At 28.2% G+C, this 18812-nt stretch overlaps 1 protein-coding gene across 4 annotated transcripts in view; it reads left to right on the forward strand.

The window, feature by feature from the left end:
- The first annotated feature begins 832 nt into the window (after positions 1-832).
- Icmt (isoprenylcysteine carboxylmethyltransferase ste14) overlaps positions 833-18812 on the forward strand; it is a 42540-nt gene continuing 24560 nt past the window's right edge. The window contains exons 1-6 of one of the 4 annotated variants that reach the window (XR_012758235.1): positions 833-1256; positions 3342-3433; positions 9575-9744; positions 11336-11553; positions 13336-13803; positions 17947-18186. Coding sequence is in view for 1 of the 4 variants with exons in the window: in XM_075378575.1 (XP_075234690.1) it covers positions 1062-1256; positions 3342-3433; positions 9575-9744; positions 11336-11553; positions 13336-13560 (900 nt within the window). In the remaining 3 variants the exon portion in view is untranslated. Of the gene's footprint in view, positions 1257-3341; positions 3434-9574; positions 9745-11335; positions 11554-13335; positions 15907-17307; positions 17642-17946; positions 18187-18812 lie in introns of those variants that run through there. The other 3 variants (XR_012758236.1, XR_012758237.1, XM_075378575.1) reach the window with 3 other exon arrangements.

Genomic DNA, 18812 nt, shown 5'->3' on the forward strand with positions numbered 1-18812 from the left:
GTCTATATTTTTTTGAAACATACATTGCTATATTAAAATCTCAATGAAATTAAATGATATTTCACAAAAATTATACATCATTCATCACACATGTTATTTTAAAAATAATTTAAATTTGTTTAAATGCGTGGTAAATTTGGGAATACCATACAGGAACAGCACTTTAAAATTTTTACAGGAAGCACATTTAGAAGTTTTTAGAATGCATTTTGTATTATTCAGTTATGATGATTTGAAACAGTAGGCACATGAAATGTGTGAACCAGATCTCCTGGTTCCGAATTTTCATTCAAGAGCAGCATGATGCTGTTCTTATCAAGATTTGATCAGCATCATAAAATATATAGTAGATTAAAAATTAGGTGTGCTTAAAATCCATATTTATAATATAAACATAATGTAATATAAGTAGTTTGATCTACGTAAACTGCAAACAAATTTAATTACTGTAAATATATTTTAAAACAAAATGATAGGTAATGGGTTTTAATTTATTTTTATTTAGAATCAAATGCTATTCAACAATATATTAACCAAATACGTTTTTTCTTTTTAGCCTCAGGATCAATCAATATGTTATATTTGCTTCAAAGATAAGATAAAATGACAATTTTGTAGCGACTGAAAATGACATGCCTGATCGAAATACCTAGATCTTTTGTTCTTACAATTAATTTATCATTAAAATAACGTGGCTTTTGTAGTTATGTTTATTAGCGAAATGAAATATGTAACAATTGGGAAAATAAATTCCAGTTTTTGTTTAATAGCTATTATAATTTAAAAATTTATCTTTATTGATGTTAAAATAATTTCGACTTTATGTAGACAGTTGGTTGTACTGCATTTAACAAATCTCATTCCATGTCTATATTTCCAAGTAAGGAAAGATTCAAAATTATGGTCCTGTCATAACCTCAACTTTGCGGTGTAGTAATGTAAATTTCTCAAGGAAAATACATTTTTTTATTAGGAAGTTTAGATTACATATTTTTACTCTTTAGATTTCTATATTTTTTATTTTATATTATTTTATATTGTTTAGATTTTATATTTTTATTATGTTGATATATTATGGTGTTTTAAGCATTTACTGTTTTTTGCTACCGTTATTACCATCTTTAATATTACTCGTACGTTACATCGACTTGCATGTTTACTTTCTTTTGAAAAATTTTTTATTCGTGATTTTACCTCTATATTATATATCATTAAATGTTATTATCTGGATTATAAAACGAAACTTTTCTTATCAAGTAAGTGAAACTGGTTTTTTTATGTGTAGTTTCTATTGTATCTTAATGTGATTTAGCCGGTCTTTTAGATGTAATACTGTTAGTCGGTCACTTTTTCATTATCTACTGATATTTTTAAGCAATTAATTAAACTTGGAATCGACATTATTTGAGGGGGCAGGGGAAGATGTGGATGTATATAATTTTTTTAACCGAATTTTGGGTTAGTAATGCGTGAAGTTACCATGTCGTCGTAACTAGAAAAATGTTCAGAAAATCTGTCATAATTTTGGAAAAATGTTATTACATTACAATTTAATGTTATGGTTTGTCAATCTGCACTGCTTGGCTTAGATTAAAATAGCACATTTACCATGATGGTGTTCAGAAATTTTATTTGTGTTAAGACAAAACTATTTGTAATTGTATTGAAATTTTTTGTAAATATCTAGTAAATGATTTAAAATACTGTGGTACACAATCCTATTTCTTGGAAGTTTATGAAACTTTTAAAAATTAGTTTGTGATAAAGAAGCATTTTTACTTTAAGCTTTTTATTTGATATAGTGGTTTTTACTTGATTTCCCTTAATGTAAATCACTTCAGTATATTCAAAAATATTCTTTGCAAGGTTAAATGTGTATTGTAACTAAATGTAAAAAAAAAACTTCCTGGGTTTTTAAGTGATGTTTCAATAAGAAGCAATAGTTTAATTCGAAAAAACTCAATTTTATCAATAATATTTAATATTTTTATTGTAATATAAAGTACAATGAAGGAGGTTAAATATGGAATAATATCATTTTTATTATTCATACTGTTATCCAAATGACCACCACAGCTCTGTTGACAGGTGTCCACTCTTAATAAAATTTTAAAGTTCTTATTTATATGCCCATAAGTCAGTTTTTTAATACTGCAATGAATTTCATTCTGCAACTCTAAGAGTATGTGTAATTATTGATATAAGTTACTCCACAAGAACTAACTAACTGCAAGGTGTTAGAACGCACAACTTTGCTGGCCACTTCTGATCCCAAAAACAAGAGATTACGCGACCTGGAAATTTCATCTGTATTTATTGAATGTTTTCAAGTACTATGTCACAGATTGCACCATCCTGTTGGAACTGTCTATCTTCAATTCTGACAAAAAAAATTCTTGAGCATCACTCACTAATGAGTAGTATTCACTGTAACAGTTTGGTTCTCAAATAAATTGGGCCCAATCATTTCCCCAGCTTGAATTGTACAGTTTACTGTCACTTTTTGTGGATCTGACAGAATGCATGTGAATTAACCTTGGAATTTCACTGCCCCATATTTGACAATTACATTTATTCATGAAGCCATTAAGGTGGAAATGAGCCTCATATTCAAAGATTATTCTTCATTGAAATTATCATCCACTTCCTTAAGTTACAACACACAACTGATGAAGTCTCGTTGATGGTCTGCAGGAGGGAAATCTTGCATCAAGAATTTTGTTTGCATGAAGGAAGGTCTTTTGTCAGAATTTGTTGTACTGTAGCTCATGAAATGTGTAAAAGTTCTGCTTGATGTGTAGATGTTTCAGGATTAATTGTTACTCTCCCATTCTCTACAGTGATAATTTGTGCAGACTCACGGGAATGTTGACACGCGCTGTATATCGTCTTTGAGATGTATCAACCGTTGACCCAGATGGGTCATTGTGTTACCTAAATGAGTATCTAATTTTTTCACCTAACCCTCCCCATCTTTGTAATGGGTTTTTATAATAAACATTGCTCAATGTGTAAAGTGGCATTTCTAATAATCTTTATTCACTAAGACATATCAGATATGGCAGCTTAGAATTGTGTAGTTTGAAAATGGCATGTAATTTAATATATCAGTTTTTCTTCAGATACCTTTTTTATACTTGAATCTTGTCTTGTAAAAAGTAATGTGTTAATTATATATCACACAGCATAAGATTATGGAAATAATTGTCTTAATTGTAGTTAAAATATTCAAATATTTATTTTTTTAGTACCTACTTTCATCTATGTAATGAGCAAGTAAATAATATATATAAGAGGTGTTTTTAAAATAGTATTAAAATGTGTTTTGACTTTTTTTTCAGGTTGCTGTTAGAGCAATACTTCTTGGATTTGTATTTTGTTTAGGTTTGTTTGTTTCTACATTAGCAACAGACTCATGGAACATATTTGGATGGTAAGGTGCTTTAGTTAATTGCTCCTTTCTTTATTATGTGCACTTACTCAGATTCATTTGTCATGAAAATTGTTGACTTACTTAATATCTTTGTTAATAGCTTTAGTGAGTGCTGACCAATCTTTCGGTTATGTACGGGACCCCTACTGAAATCGAACTGTTTTTTGCGTTTACTTGTTCTAGTAAATTTGCATCATTTATCTATTAGTTTATTATTTATGATATGAATTTAGAATTATAAGGTAATAATTATACATTATCCTTTGCACGCAACTCAACATGATAAAACTTATATATGTATAACTTATTGTATTGATTTTTCTAGAGTCAATACTTATAAGACCCCCATATTCCTTTGTACCAATATATTGTTTTTTTATAATCAAAAAACGACCCATAATCTATAATATTGAACGACCCAAGTACTGAATTACAAAGTGAATGAAATGACACTTACCTTTTGCAGGTTCCCACATCATCAGTTGTTTGTAAATTATATAAAATTTTATATCAAAACAAAACAATTTTTTTTTTTTAGAAAAAAATTAAAATTACTATCATGTACAGAAAATATGAAGTCATTTAAATTATATTTTAATATATTTATCATATTATTATATTATACTATTTTATTTAATACTTCATGGGTATGATAGTAATTTTAATTTTAATCTTTTAAACTTTTTCTAAAAAAAAAAAAAAAAAAATTGTTTTGATATGTAATTTATATACAACTGATGCCGGATCCCGCAAAAGTGCTATTGAATAAAGAAAAGAAAAATGAGGTGTCATTCCATTTACTTTGTAATTCTGTACTTGGATTGTTCAAGTTTGTTTTTGATTATAAAAAATATAACTTATTGTATATAATTTTTATTTTTAACATTAATCAGATGAGGTTAGTGAGTATAGGTTATGTTGATTCTGTGTAATGATGAATCGCACACATATATCAACATAACCTACGTATGCTTGCTTCACTCGCTAACTTCATCTAATTAACATTAAATATACAAATTATATATATATTTTACCTATTTAGCTGACCAGTAGACACGAATTTCGTGTAAGAATGCCTCAAAAGTATCAGCGCCAGTTACATCAGTATGTTGCCTCCATAAAAATTCTGCTAGTTACGCCTCCAAATGGTGTCTTGCTGTACCCCTGTGTTTCTTATTTTGCCACTTTGCTGAGCCCCATAATTGCTCAATATTTTGTGTATGGGTCCATCTGTAGGATTTACAAAGTTGTATGTATGATTGACGGTTTGGTGACTGAAACTTACTGCAGCAAGCTGTTCCATGTTGTAAGCTCACCAGCAATCCGAATAAATTATAGACCCAGGCTTAATATAGTCTTGATCAACTTAATCAGTGTTTCAGTGTCTCGATTCTGCACTGGAACTATGAATTCCTCCCTCATTTCTCTACATATTCCCTTAAATACACATTGGTGGTGAAGCACTCGGCCAACATTGTTCTTACATTTAGTAAATACTGTCTCGTCTACCCCTACTATTTTACCACGACTGCCAATTTTTTTTACATGAAATTCGTTCCGTGGCTGATATACATATTTCTCGACAATATATACACCAGTCAACCCTAGTTTCATGACTCATTCGAGATGTCATCGGCACCATTTCAAATTTGTCATCTGTTCCATCCAACAATACTAGAAATGGAAGGTAACTGCTCTCAAACCATGTTGTGTCTCATATGGATGTTTTTTATGACTGTTTTTAGTTGCGCACCTCCAGTACATGTACGATTCAAAATACAAGTTACAGTTGTGTTAGTTTTCACATAACATTTCACTCCTGGTAATAGGCCTTGCACTTAGAAAAATTCCACTGCTTGCTGCTCAGAATTCGGAAATTCCCAAATTTTCATTTTACATTTGTTTGCAGCAACAGCATGTAAAGATAAATCGAATGTACAGCACTCTAAAATGATAAACTAAATCAATTAATAAACTAAGTCTAGAAACAAATGTATGTTGATATCATTATTAGGAAAGTTTTATCTTGTTGAGTTGTGTACAAAGATTTTGCATGATTATTATCTTATACTTCTAAATTCATATCATACATAATAAACTAATTGATAAACAAATTTACTACAGCAAGTAAAACACAAAATAGGAGTCCCATACAACCAATAAGTGCCATCTTATGTTATCAGAAGAATGATAGGATTGCACTCTGTGACTGTTAAATTTTTTATTTTGCTTTTTACTTAATAATTTGCTGAAAATTGCAGCAACTAATGTAGTTTTAAAGGAAGTGCTTATCCAGTCAATTGTCTGGTCTTTGTGTTAAGCATATATATATTTTTTTATTTTATTGTGGATTTATTATAGTGTTTCTGTTGAATTGTTTTTTGTGTACAAATATTTTACTATGATATTCAAATTCTGCTGTCCCATGTTCAGTACTTTTTTGGAATTTCCTCCCGAAATTTTTCAATTATTTTTAACGATATATACTTATAATATTGTGTAATATTATAGTTTATTATAAATTGTAGTTACAATTACTTTAATAAAACAATTCAGTACTTAATAAACGATAATTATACTACGGGATGAAACTCATTAATACTAATATGTTGAAATATCAAATTGAGCAAATCATCTTCATCCTTATATCAGTGAACCCATAGAAATTCACATAAATAAGAATCTAATAAACTCTATTAGCCATCATTAAAGATAGCATCATTGTATATCATTTGTATATTAATGGTAATTAGCCAAGGTTAGTGAGTGTAAGTTATGTTTGGTTAGGTTATGTTATGTTATTTTCTCAGGTATGGTCGAACTGAGAATGTACAAGACTACACTTCATTCACAATCATACATATCATCCTCGTTCATCCTCTGAAGTATTATCTAAAACGGTAGTTACCGGAGGCTAAACAGGAAAAAGAAAGGTTATGTTAATATATATACAATTTGTCATATAGTGTTAAAAAAAAAAAGAAAACCTTTTAAGGTGTAAATTCTGAGAGAGTACCACATAATTCTTCAATATTAAAACTGTATCATTAACTTTTTCTACCTTCCTCTGTTTATATTAACTATATTTAGCTAATATTTTTCAATCTTTAGTACTAACATTGTTTAAGTAATGAACATTTTAATTTTTTGGTTGCATTTCAACTAAGTATTCACTATTGTACTGACCTATCCCATTAAATATAAATCAATAATGAACGAATCATTATTTCATAATAACTCATTTAGATACAGGTAATTTGAACAATTACTTGATCAGCTTCTATTTTTTCATTATTTAATGTACCATAGCAGATAAAATTAGGATCAGATAAAGCCAAGGTTAAAATGTCATAAAGCAGGTCTGGACCACCTATTGTCCGAACCACTTAACCACAGATCATTACTTTACCTGCAAGGTCTAAGTCCATGCTGTTTGATCACTGTAGTTAATTAGCAAACAGTTTTGTGAGTTATGTGACCTGTTCAAGTACTAATCCATCCGTGAAGAGAGGTTAGGATTAAGATTAGAGTTTTGTGAAGAGAAGTTAGGGGTAAAGTACCAAGGTACGGCAATGCTAAACACCATCTTGTAATACATTTGTCTGAATTTATATTTAAATAGAAGTATAGTCACTACAGAGAGAGTTTATACTGCATATTCCTTGCTATTAATCATGTGTTCAATGGAGAACACCTTATGAAGAGTGCTATTAGTCATTTTCAAAACGGCTGACTGATGACTATTAAAGTTAGTTTTTGGTTTATTTTGCATTTCTGAATTTAATTTATTGTCTTCTTCATTTATTTTCATTATCATAATCATATATCAGTATGAAAAAATTTGATATCGATCAAGTAGTTCCTCAGTATTATCTAAATAATTTTTATTTCTTATATATTCCTAATTTAAGAAACAAAAATGTCATCATTCCTTGACATAATTTATTATTATAAGCCAAAATTAAATTTGTTAAGAATTAATCACTTGAGAAATCAAAGTCACTAGCCTTTATTCTGTAACAAATATTATAATGAAGATTGGTATTGTATACCATTATTTGTGTTCACCATTACATTCTGTGAGTATAACTTTGAAATTGCATCATCATCAGTTAAGTGCTTTATCAATTTATCCTATGATACCTAGAGTCCATTAAATTTTCATAACTTGTCACACACATCACACACTTTGCTGGATTGTCCATAGTTCCATTAGATGAAGATGAAATTGTCACCGATTCACTTGAGATTGATTATTAAGGCCCAATACAAAGTTAATTGCAATAATCAACAATACTCAATCAATAGAAACAAGCAGAAATGTTTTTATTGAAATATTTATATTTTTCACTTTGTCTGCCAATTTCATGCGGAGTATGTCCATTAAAATTTTTTTTTTTTAGTATCATAGAACATATTTTAAAAATTGCATCCTAATCTCAACAATACTGTTAATGTATAAAAACTTCAAACTGTGTTGATTGTTAAGTAATGTTTAGTGTATTTCAAACCTTCTATTTGTAAAAGTAGTTTCATACATAATATAAGTTTCTAAGCAGAGTTTTGTTGTGTTTTACTTTTACTAAAAAATAACATAAAAAGGCTTATCAGGCAAACCAAAATTTTGGACTCTTATGAAATTAGATTGTAGGTAATTCCAGATTTACTTTCCTTGTTAATTTAAATTTCTTTAGAAAAAACTAAATACTTATACCTTCAATTGTAAAAGTTAATTAAATTTATTAAACATTTTATATAGATTTAAATTAATTCCATATTTTAATAATCTTTTTTATTATATTGGTATTTACATTTTATTGCAGACCTCTGTGATAGTGACATCATATATTATTTCATCTAAGAGGTGTAACGTACTGTTGAGTAAATTTTTGTTTACTTTGCAAAATAATGTAGGCTAGTTTTTCTGAAAAATTTTTAACAAATTACTTTAGTTAGTATTTATTTCTTATCTTTGTTTTAGTTACCATGATGTTCATCTTTATGCAAAAACTTATTAATTTTTTTTTTCTATGTAATGTATTGAAACAATTTATCACTGAAAAATAGCCTAATTTTAAGTGATGTATATTGTAAAAAAAAATCATTAAAAAATAAACTATAAAAATGAATGTAGTAAATAAATAATAAAAAAAAAGTGAGTTGGGCAATATGGAGATGGTGGAGGTTGCAAAAAATAAGATATATATATATATATATATATATTTTGTAGAGTAAATGACAATAGCATAACATTATGAGAGTCAGGAAATGTTTACTAAATTGGTAAGTCAGGAAAACAAAATCTTCAAATTCGATGGGAACCCTGATATAGTTCTGAGGACATTTCAATAACTGTCATATGAATTTGATTATTTTCCCGTGCTAGATCTCATTCCAGAACTCTTTATCTTAATAAATACCTCTAGTCCAACCAAATTGCACGTAGAGAAAAAAAATTGTTATCTTGACTTTTATAAGTGGAAATGACTTAGGGGCTTATAATAAACAAAAAAAAATAAATGCATGAGCGGAGGTGGTGGAGGGGTGATTTGGGGGTTGAAAAAAAATTTTCCAATACAAATATTGTAGATCATGTGAAAATCTACAACTTTTAAGAGGTCACTTTTAACATAACCTCAAAATTTCCAAGAAAAATGCAAAAAATCTTTTCTTTTTGTGTTTTATTTTTCATTTTCGCAAAAATAATTTAATTTTGATAAAACTTGGTTATAGTATACCTTTCTATGTCTTAAATAACCACAAATTTTTTTGATGTCAGCTTTCACCAGAAATCGCAATAATACCATTTTTCACCCCATTTATTTTTATTTTTTTTGTTTATTATAAGCCCCTTTACCATTTCCACTTATAGAAGTCCAGGTAATAATTTTTCCCCTCTAAACGAGTTATTTTGATTAGAGTACTCTTAACTAATTTCAGTTTCATTTGGCTACTATGTTTTTATTTATAAAATTGGTTGGTTAACCTCTCTAAATGTATGAATTGTCTAAAATTATTAAATTTTAAAATAAATTATTCTAGTTGTTAGCACCTAACGCTTGATTGACTACAACAGTATTGGTAATTGGCATGAGACGTTTAGTTACTTACCTTAATTAATTTTTCTTTTCTTTTTTCCAGGTATATGTGCATACTATCATTTTTCCATTACTCAGAATTTCTTGCTATAGCTGCAACAAATCCTCGTACATTATCAATAAGTTCGTATATACTAAATCATAGTGTACAGTATCAGATAGCAGCTGTTTCCAGCTGGGTAGAATTTTTTATTGAACAATGGCTTTGCCCAGGTATATACATTTGCAATATCTTGATACAATTTCAACATATCTTGAAATTAAAAAATGTTATGGTTTTATATTAAAAAGTTAAAATTCATCATTTCTTTTGCAAATATAATATGTTACTTGGCTGGATTTGGACTCAGTTAAATTTTCTTTATTTTTCTATTTAACTATTTCAGTACCAACATTTGCTGCACCGAAATAAAATAAATTGTTGTTGGTAAATTTTGAAAATTGTTGACATATGATATATGATTATACATTTAGATTTTTTTTGTGATTTGTATTCACTAGATATCCATTTTTAACTTAATTAATTAGTTGTTAACAATGAAACAATAGCTTAAGTCATAACACAAATATCATGACAGATATTGACATACATATATCCTAATACAAATATATCCTAATCCCCATTAGGATTTAAAATATTAAAGATATCCATTAAAGAAAAAATTAATCCTTTTACTTCATTATATCTCTGTTATGATAAAAGAAAAGATTTCTGAGTTCTAAAAAAAACTTGTAAATATTCTATTAATATGATTATTTTTAATTATCTTAAGTTAGCATATTTAGCGAACTCTTATAGGTTTTGATTGTTTGTTTTGGTTGTTGATATTGGACTATCAATAGTTAAGAAAAAGATATGCCTTATTATTTGAAGTCTGCTAAAAGAAAGAGAGTATCTCGGTCCTCTGAAGCAGTTGAAGTATGTGATTCTTGGTTAGCTACTGACCAAGAGCGCTACCCCCAGATTTGACCCGCAATAAATTTGCAATGCGAGTTGCAGTTAAATTCTTCATGAGTTCATACTGATGTCGCATAAGGATAGAAGTGATTTAGTTATAATGTACAGATTAAGTATGCCAATCATGGAATATTGGTGCCATGACAGAAGTTGTGCCATTGGTGTCATATTGTCATGCTCACAAATGGAAAAAGGGACCACGAGGGCTATGTTCATCTAGTAGCATGTCAGGGCTTCTGCATCAAGAATGTGGGAAACATTGGAGAAAAGAGAGCTTTTCGGTTTTAATTGTTATTTATCAGTATTATTCTCACAACCATGAGGATAAAATATGTCTGCAAACTTACTCAAGTAATCCATTAAATACTTTATAAACACTCAAAAAATTTCCATTATGTGGATATATTATTTTCTTTTGCAAGACTTTCAGCAGTAAGCTAGAAATGGTACAGTTGCACCTTATGGACAGAGTGGTACACTTCTCTCAAAGTTTCTGGTTTCAAATCCTGAGCCGATTTGACTTTTTTTGTAATTTGCCTGAAGCCTTCAGCTACTATAAAAATAGATTAACAGTGGCAACATATAGATTTTAAAGTGATTTATTGTTATATTTTAAGTCAATAAATGTTCTAAATTAAAAAATGTAGTTTTTAATAGTTCAAATAATTGTTATTTTTAGTTGTTTTGAAAGATGAATTATTTTATTTTGAATAATTTTTTTTGTTATTTTGAGCTGTTGCTTATTATTTATAAAATCAAAATAAGATTAATTTATGAATCTGATGGAGTCAGAAACAGCAAATTAATGTATCTGAATTTAGAGTGCTTTGTTTAATTATTTTTCAGAAATAAAAACGTATCGTTGGATCAGTATTATTGGATTATCATTATGTGTAGGAGGCGAATTTCTTCGTAAATTAGCCATGTTTACTGCTAAATCAAATTTTAATCATGTTGTACAAAGTGAGCGAAATGAAGGCCATGAATTAGTTACTACTGGTGTGTATGGTGTATTTAGACATCCCAGCTATGTTGGTTGGTTTTACTGGTCTATTGGAACACAGGTTAGTGTTTGTGTTTTTAATTCAAATATTTATTTTTTCCTACAAAAATCCCCTGTGAAGTACTGTATTTTTCTTTGCCAAGTTACAAATTGACAAGTCACATCTTGCTGTGTAACTTTTTACTGTCAAGATTTCTTTAAAGCAATTGGGTAAGTTTAATTTCTCAAATTTTAGTTTGAGAGGATTAAAAATTCATTTGAATTTAGGTGGCTGTCAAGCCACCCAAATGAAGTTTATCAGTTATCGAGAGTAAGCTGCGACATATTGAATATAATGCATTAATCTTGGAAATCATCAGAACAAAGTCATTCACAAATTCATGAATATATTCAATTTGTTTAAAAGCAAAAAAACTTGCAAGCAAGTACTATATACTTGGCAAGTATGTTTAAAAATTTCCTAGGCTCTCCTAATTAACTGATTTAAATTTTTCAAAATGCATTTGAAAGTTTGAGTGCTCTTTTTTATGTGATTAAATTTTCAAGTATCTAGGGACTTTATTTCAACTCTGCACAATTTGAAAAATCACATTTTTTAAAAATCTGGATTGCAAAATTGTGTAAAACTGTCAGACTGATTTTGTTGAAATTTGGCATGCTGCTTTATCATATCAAAATGTTCTTTGAGGGAAAATTTTAAGGTCCTATATATAATATAAGTACTTGAAAAAAATTTCCAAAAAAATGTTGTTTTTTTTTATATAGTTCCTGCCATTTTTGCATCAATAATAACATATTTTTCGATTTGCAAACCGATGATATTGTGTGTAAAATTTAATAACAAAACTTTTTTCCTCTCTACTTTTCTCTAAAGTGAAAATATCTGATGATATTTCGGTGGCATTAAAGCAAAAATTTGTGATCATTTAGAAAAAGTCCAACCCTAAACAGATACTGCCTGGACTAATATATCAATATGTTGTACGTATTTGTATATTTTATGTTCTAATTTTGATGCCTGTTAAATGTTTTCCATTCTGATGTAAAAAATTTTCATATTGATTTTCATATTCATTTATTATTGAATAACATATCCTGCGGTGAGTTCACAATTTCTTCATTAATCATTTGTATTTAGATGCCAATATCTTGTTGGTGACAATAAGTTATTTTGTTTGAACACGTTCAAATTCAGCAGCCCACTTTTTTACTGACAAATCGAAGGAGAAGAAGTTAAAAAACCCTCTACAACAAAATACTTTATTACACCTCAAACTTTAATTTTATTCATTTTTCAGGAAAAATCATAATTTGTTAACTTTATTCAGTCACCAAAAATAAGTAACTGTACGTATGCATCTGAAACTTTGCACCGCACCAATTAAAGAATCATACTTGACCAGTTTTATAATCATTTGGTTATACTTGTTCCAACTCTTGTCAGGCTGAGAACTTTCTGAACAGCCCTTGTGTATAAGTCGCAGATCAAATGTTTTCTCAGACTTTCATCCAGAGGTCCCAGGTTCGAATCTCAGTCAGGCATGGCATTTTCACACGCTACTTGTTATTCATCTCATCCTCTAAGGCAATACCTAACGGTGTCCTGGAGGTTAAAAAAAAAGTAAAAAAAAGAGTACCAGTAATAATAACAGTTTGGAAATTAAATGAAGAGAAGAATGTGACAATTTTTTTCTTTTTTTATACAGAAACAGAAAAAATGTAAATTAAGAGCAAGAAGGAATTTATCAATGCAGCTATACAACTACAAAATTGTTTTTTTTTTTTTTAGAATATTGTTAAATTTTTTTAATGATATGTTAATTTAGTTTTTCTTTTTTTTCAGTTAATACTTTTAAATCCTGTTTGTTTCATCGGTTACACTTTAGCAAGTTGGAAATTCTTTCATGAAAGAATAACAGTTGAAGAAATGACCTTAATATCATTTTTCGGACAAGATTATATAGAATATAGAAAAAAGGTACCGACTGGATTACCATTTATAAATGGTTATGATGTTGATGTGATCACAAAAATGCAACAAGAAAATTTTCAAAACCCTGTTACTTAAGTTTTAGACTTCCATATTAAGCGTATGTTTGTAACATAATATAATATATTTACGGATCAGTCTATTAATTGTGATACAGTGTGGCTTATTAAATCAATCGATAAAGAAATAATTGAATGTGAACACAAATGTTTGATAGGGTTCTGAGCGTGTGCAATTATAAGCACTTGGCTTGCTTGTAAAACTTATCATCTGAGCTTCCACAAACAACTGTATGTGTTTTCCTACACAGTTTGTCAAGCGGTTAGTATTCATACAGTTAATATTCTTAAAACTTGTAATATTATTATAACTATATTATTGACAGTCGTTTAATTATTGATTGTGGACCGATTAAGATTCAGAAAAAGAAAATATTACTAACTTGAATCCAGAGTTTTTTCAGTTAATTTTTAAAATGACTTAGATTCATTCAGTTGTGTTTTCTAATGTCCATGTTATTAGTAATTCTTTACTGTGATATAATTTAACGATAAGCAGGGGATAGTATAATTTAGTATGCTATTTGGTAGTATTTTTTTTTTGTGAATGTTTATACCGAATGTAATTGTTTTAATAAGTTAATTAAAATAATATGAAATTAATTTTTTTATACTCATTTTATATTAAATTTAATTTTTTTAGTATGACATGACTGATAGTTATCCTGATAGATTGTTGTTTTTTTTTTATTAAAATAATTCAATTAAAAAATGTAGTTGTTTTATTTGCATGGTTGACAGTACTGTTGATGTAGATGTAGATTTTCATTTATTAAAATTTAATTTAATGTTCATTTATTTTTTACTGAATTGAAGTACTATGAAGAACACAGTATTTTTAATAGGAATTTTTTTATTTTTCATAACTTACTCTTATGTAATAGATTGTCCTCCCTTTTTTTATTATCTCATTAATCGTCTTTGGCATTGATTCCAAGGTTGAACAATGATCTTTGATTTCTTCATCTCAAAACCAAACCTGTATCACTGTACTAGTGTCAGTTTTTGTGACAATTCACTTTCTCAAGTCTTCTTTTTAGTATGGTCCATAAATTTTCAATGGGATTTAGGTCGGCGGAGTTCCCTGGCCACAAGAGCATTCAAATGTTTTTGGTTTTTTGAAGAACTCTTTTACTTTCTTTGATGTGTGACATGGTGCAAGATCCTGTTGGAAAACGAGTTCTGGGTTCTTCTGCATAAGCGGGACTATTTTTCTTTGGTATATGTTAATATATCGGTCCGATTTCATCATCCCATCCACAGGCATAAGTGCTCCTGGCCCTTCATGTGTAAAACATCCCCATAATATCTTTTTGGCTGGGTGTTTGGGAAGCTTATTGTAGGTGTGCTGGCGTAGTAGTATTTTCATCTGCTGACTTATGAAAGTAGGCTATTCTCTCCCCTTGGACAAAGAAATGACTCTCATCTGAAAAAAATATCGTTTTTCCATATCTCAATAGTCCACTCTTTATGTTCCTTTGCCCATTGAAGTCTTTTTGTATTCAAAACCTGAGTCGGTAACTGCTTCTTTTTAGGTTTTTGAGCAATCCTTCCCACTGCCAACAATCTTCTACGAACTGTCGTATCAAAAACATTAGTCCCACTGGCTCTCAAGTTCCTATAAAGGTCAACAGCTGAGAATCGTGGATAAATTTTGTTTTCTTTATTAGTTATCGATCCTGTGTAGGTGTGGTTTTCAGTTTCCATTCACATTTTCCTTTTCTCTTTGGAGAGATGGAATATGTTTACCTCAATCTTTTCATGATTTCTTTAAAAGCACCTACTCCACACTACACTCGCTGGCAATCTGTCTTTGAGTCATTTGTGTGTGTTGGGACAGAACAACAATTTTTTACTGCTTTCGTGGAGTTATATCCATTGTATTAACTAGAAACGAATAAACTTATAACGTCACCAAAAACTAATTGACAACGAATTATAAAAGTACAAAAACCACTGATTCTATTTGTATGTGAACAACCAACATAACCTGCAATGCCAAACAGCAAGCAGTCTGCCACAGAATGAAAATTCCCTTTATTCGGATTAATTTGTTCACTACTGTACATATTCTTTGTGCTGACTTTTAATCCGTAAAATCCACCTGTCAATATTTGTGAAATGTTATGAATAGTAATCTTGTTTACACATTTATGAAACTATTTACTAATTATTATACATCTTAAGAATTAAGTTTTTCATTTAGAATTCTTGTACTAGAGTTATTTCATATTGCCAAAGCATTTTTTAAATATTGTATCAAAAAAAAATCAGTTATTAATAGTAATATTACTGTTATCATTTTGATTTAGCTGAGTAATAGTTTAAACAGAGAAATATAATATGTAAAATAGTGAAAAATTTCACCCTCATTTTTTATGTACTGTGTTTTGTAGATAATAGAACATACAGATTACAAAAATAATAATTATAAATAGTTGCTTTTTACTTCACCCATGGATTGCAGAAGAAAGTTCACTTTCATACAAATCTTGTAGTATACATTTTTCCTTTAGGAAATAAAATATAATGCAACATATTGTATTTCTGGTTATAACTCACCTTTTTCTGCACGTACACAAAACATGAAACAACATCTGTGACAACAACTAATTCTATGGAAAATACCTTCAATTATACATCCATCATCCAACAATTGTGAAAAACTAAAATTCTTACCTGTTTTTTTTTATTTATGTTTTGTGTATATAATTGACTGTACTAATTACAAAAATAATAACAAATGAGTACTTTATTCTATTCAAAGATGAATTACCTTGCAACATATTGTATTATTTGTTACAACTCACCTTATTCTACCTGTATACAAAATATGAGCAATATGTGGTACAACTATTTCTACTGAAAAAAAACCTTGAATTATACAGCATCCAATTTTTGTAAAAAAGTGAAAAATTTCACCCTCATATTTTATGTACTGTGTTTTGTAGATAATAGAACATATAGATTACAAAAATAATAATTATAAATAGTTGATTTTTTACTTCACCTGTGGATTGCAGAAGAAAGTTCACTTTCATACAAATCTTGTAGTATACATTTTTCCTTTAGGAAATAAAATATAATGCAACATATTGTATTTCTGGTTTTAACTCACCTTTTTCTGCACGTACACAAAACATGAAACAATATCTGTGACAACAACTAATTCTGTAGAAAAAAACCTTGAATTACATATCCATCATCCAATTTTTGTGAAAAAGTAAATAATCTCACCCATTTTTTTTATCTATGTTTTGTATATATTATAATGCAGTTATTACAAAAATAATAATCATAAATGAATGATTTTATTTCACTTGGGAACTAGAAAAGAAAATTCACTTTCTCACAAATATTTAAAGTAATTTTTTCTGTTGAAATAAACTTCATGCAGAAACATATTGCAATTTTGGTAACAACTCACATTATTCTACCTGTATACAGAATATGAGCAATAACTGGTACAACTATTTCTACTGAAATAGAACCATGAGTTATACAGCATCCAATTTTTGTGAAAAAGTGAAATATTTCACCCTTATTTTTTATGTACTGTGTTTTGTAGATAATAGAGCATACAGATTACAAAAATAGTAATCATAAATAGTTGATTTTTTACTTCACTCATTGATTGCAGAAGAAAGTTCACTTTCATACAAATCTTGTAGTATACATTTTTCCGATTTTTACTATATTTTCCATTACTTGTTTTTGAAATGTAATTTATTTAAAACTAAGGGTAATACAAAAATTTTATTTACAGATCTGTAATGTATGCGAAAAGCAATTCAAGAAATGTTATCACACTTTGAGAGAAACATTAAAACTTTAATTTTGTCTATTACTAATCGTGTGTATTATAAATATCAGCTGCTCAAAGCCAACATAATATACTAACTTACTTTGTAAGAGTAAGAAGAACATGACAGAGTTTATGTATTTATAATTACAGAGGAGATGATGTATGGAACTTACCATAAACTGTAAACTGTCTGTCAAAAAAAATTGTTTTTTTTTTTAATAACATTAATAATAATTAAGCTATTTTACAATAGGTTACATAAATGTTACAACAGTTAACAATACAAAAATAAATTATACAAACAATATAACTAAGTATATGTTGGTATAACAAACGTACCTTAATGATTTTCCTATTTTAATATTGTAATAAAAACGTTACAAGTAATAACATGAAAGTAATATTAACAATCGTTCATTTATAATCTCACTAGCAATATTACTATACAAAACATGAACAATTTCTGATTTTGCTGAAAAAATCCAATACAATTTTTGTGAAAAATGTCACCCTCATTTTTAAGTACGTTTGGTAAATATTAGACTACTAATTATAAAAATAATAATAATAAATGATAATTTTATTTTACTTTGCCAACAGAGATGAAAATTCACTTTCTTGCAAATTGTTTAATATACTCGTACTTTATTCTATTCAAAGATGAATTACATTTCAACATATTGTATTATTTGTTACAACTCACCTGATTCTACCTGTATACAAAATATGAGCAATATGTGGTACAACTATTTCTACTGAAAAAAAACCTTGAATTACACAGCATCCAATTTTTGTGAAAAATTTCACACTCATTTTTTATGTACTATGTTTTGTAAATATAACATACAGATTAAAAAAAAATAATAATCATAATGATTGGATTTTATTTCATTTGGGAACCAGAGAATAAAATTGACTTTCTCGCAAATCTTTTAATGTAATTTATTCTACTGAAATATAATTTATGCAGCAACTTATGGTATTTTTGGTTACAATGCACTTTATTCTACCTGTATACAAAATATGAGCAAATATCAGCAATCTGGTACAACTATATTTATACGGAAAAAGAACCTTGAAGTATACAGCATCCAATTTTTGTGAAAAAGTGAAAAATTGCACCCTCATTTTTATGTAATATGTTTTGCAGATATTAGAACATACAGATTACAAAAATAATAATCATAAATGATTGAATTTTTATTTCACTAGAGAACCATATAAGAAAATTCACTTTCACGCATATCTTTTAATGTAATTTATTCTATTGAAATATAATTTATGCAGCAACATATTGTAATTTTGGTTACAACTCACATTATTTCTACCTCTATACAAAATATGAGCAATATCTGGTAAAACTATTTCTACTGAAAAATAAACCTTGATTAGAAAGCGTCCAATTTTTGTGAAAAAGTAAAAACTTTCACCCTCATTTTTTATGTACTATGTTTTGTAGTTATTAT

This window comes from Lycorma delicatula, chromosome 11 (assembly GCF_047948215.1).
Source record: "Lycorma delicatula isolate Av1 chromosome 11, ASM4794821v1, whole genome shotgun sequence".
Lineage (NCBI taxonomy): Eukaryota > Metazoa > Arthropoda > Insecta > Hemiptera > Fulgoridae > Lycorma > Lycorma delicatula.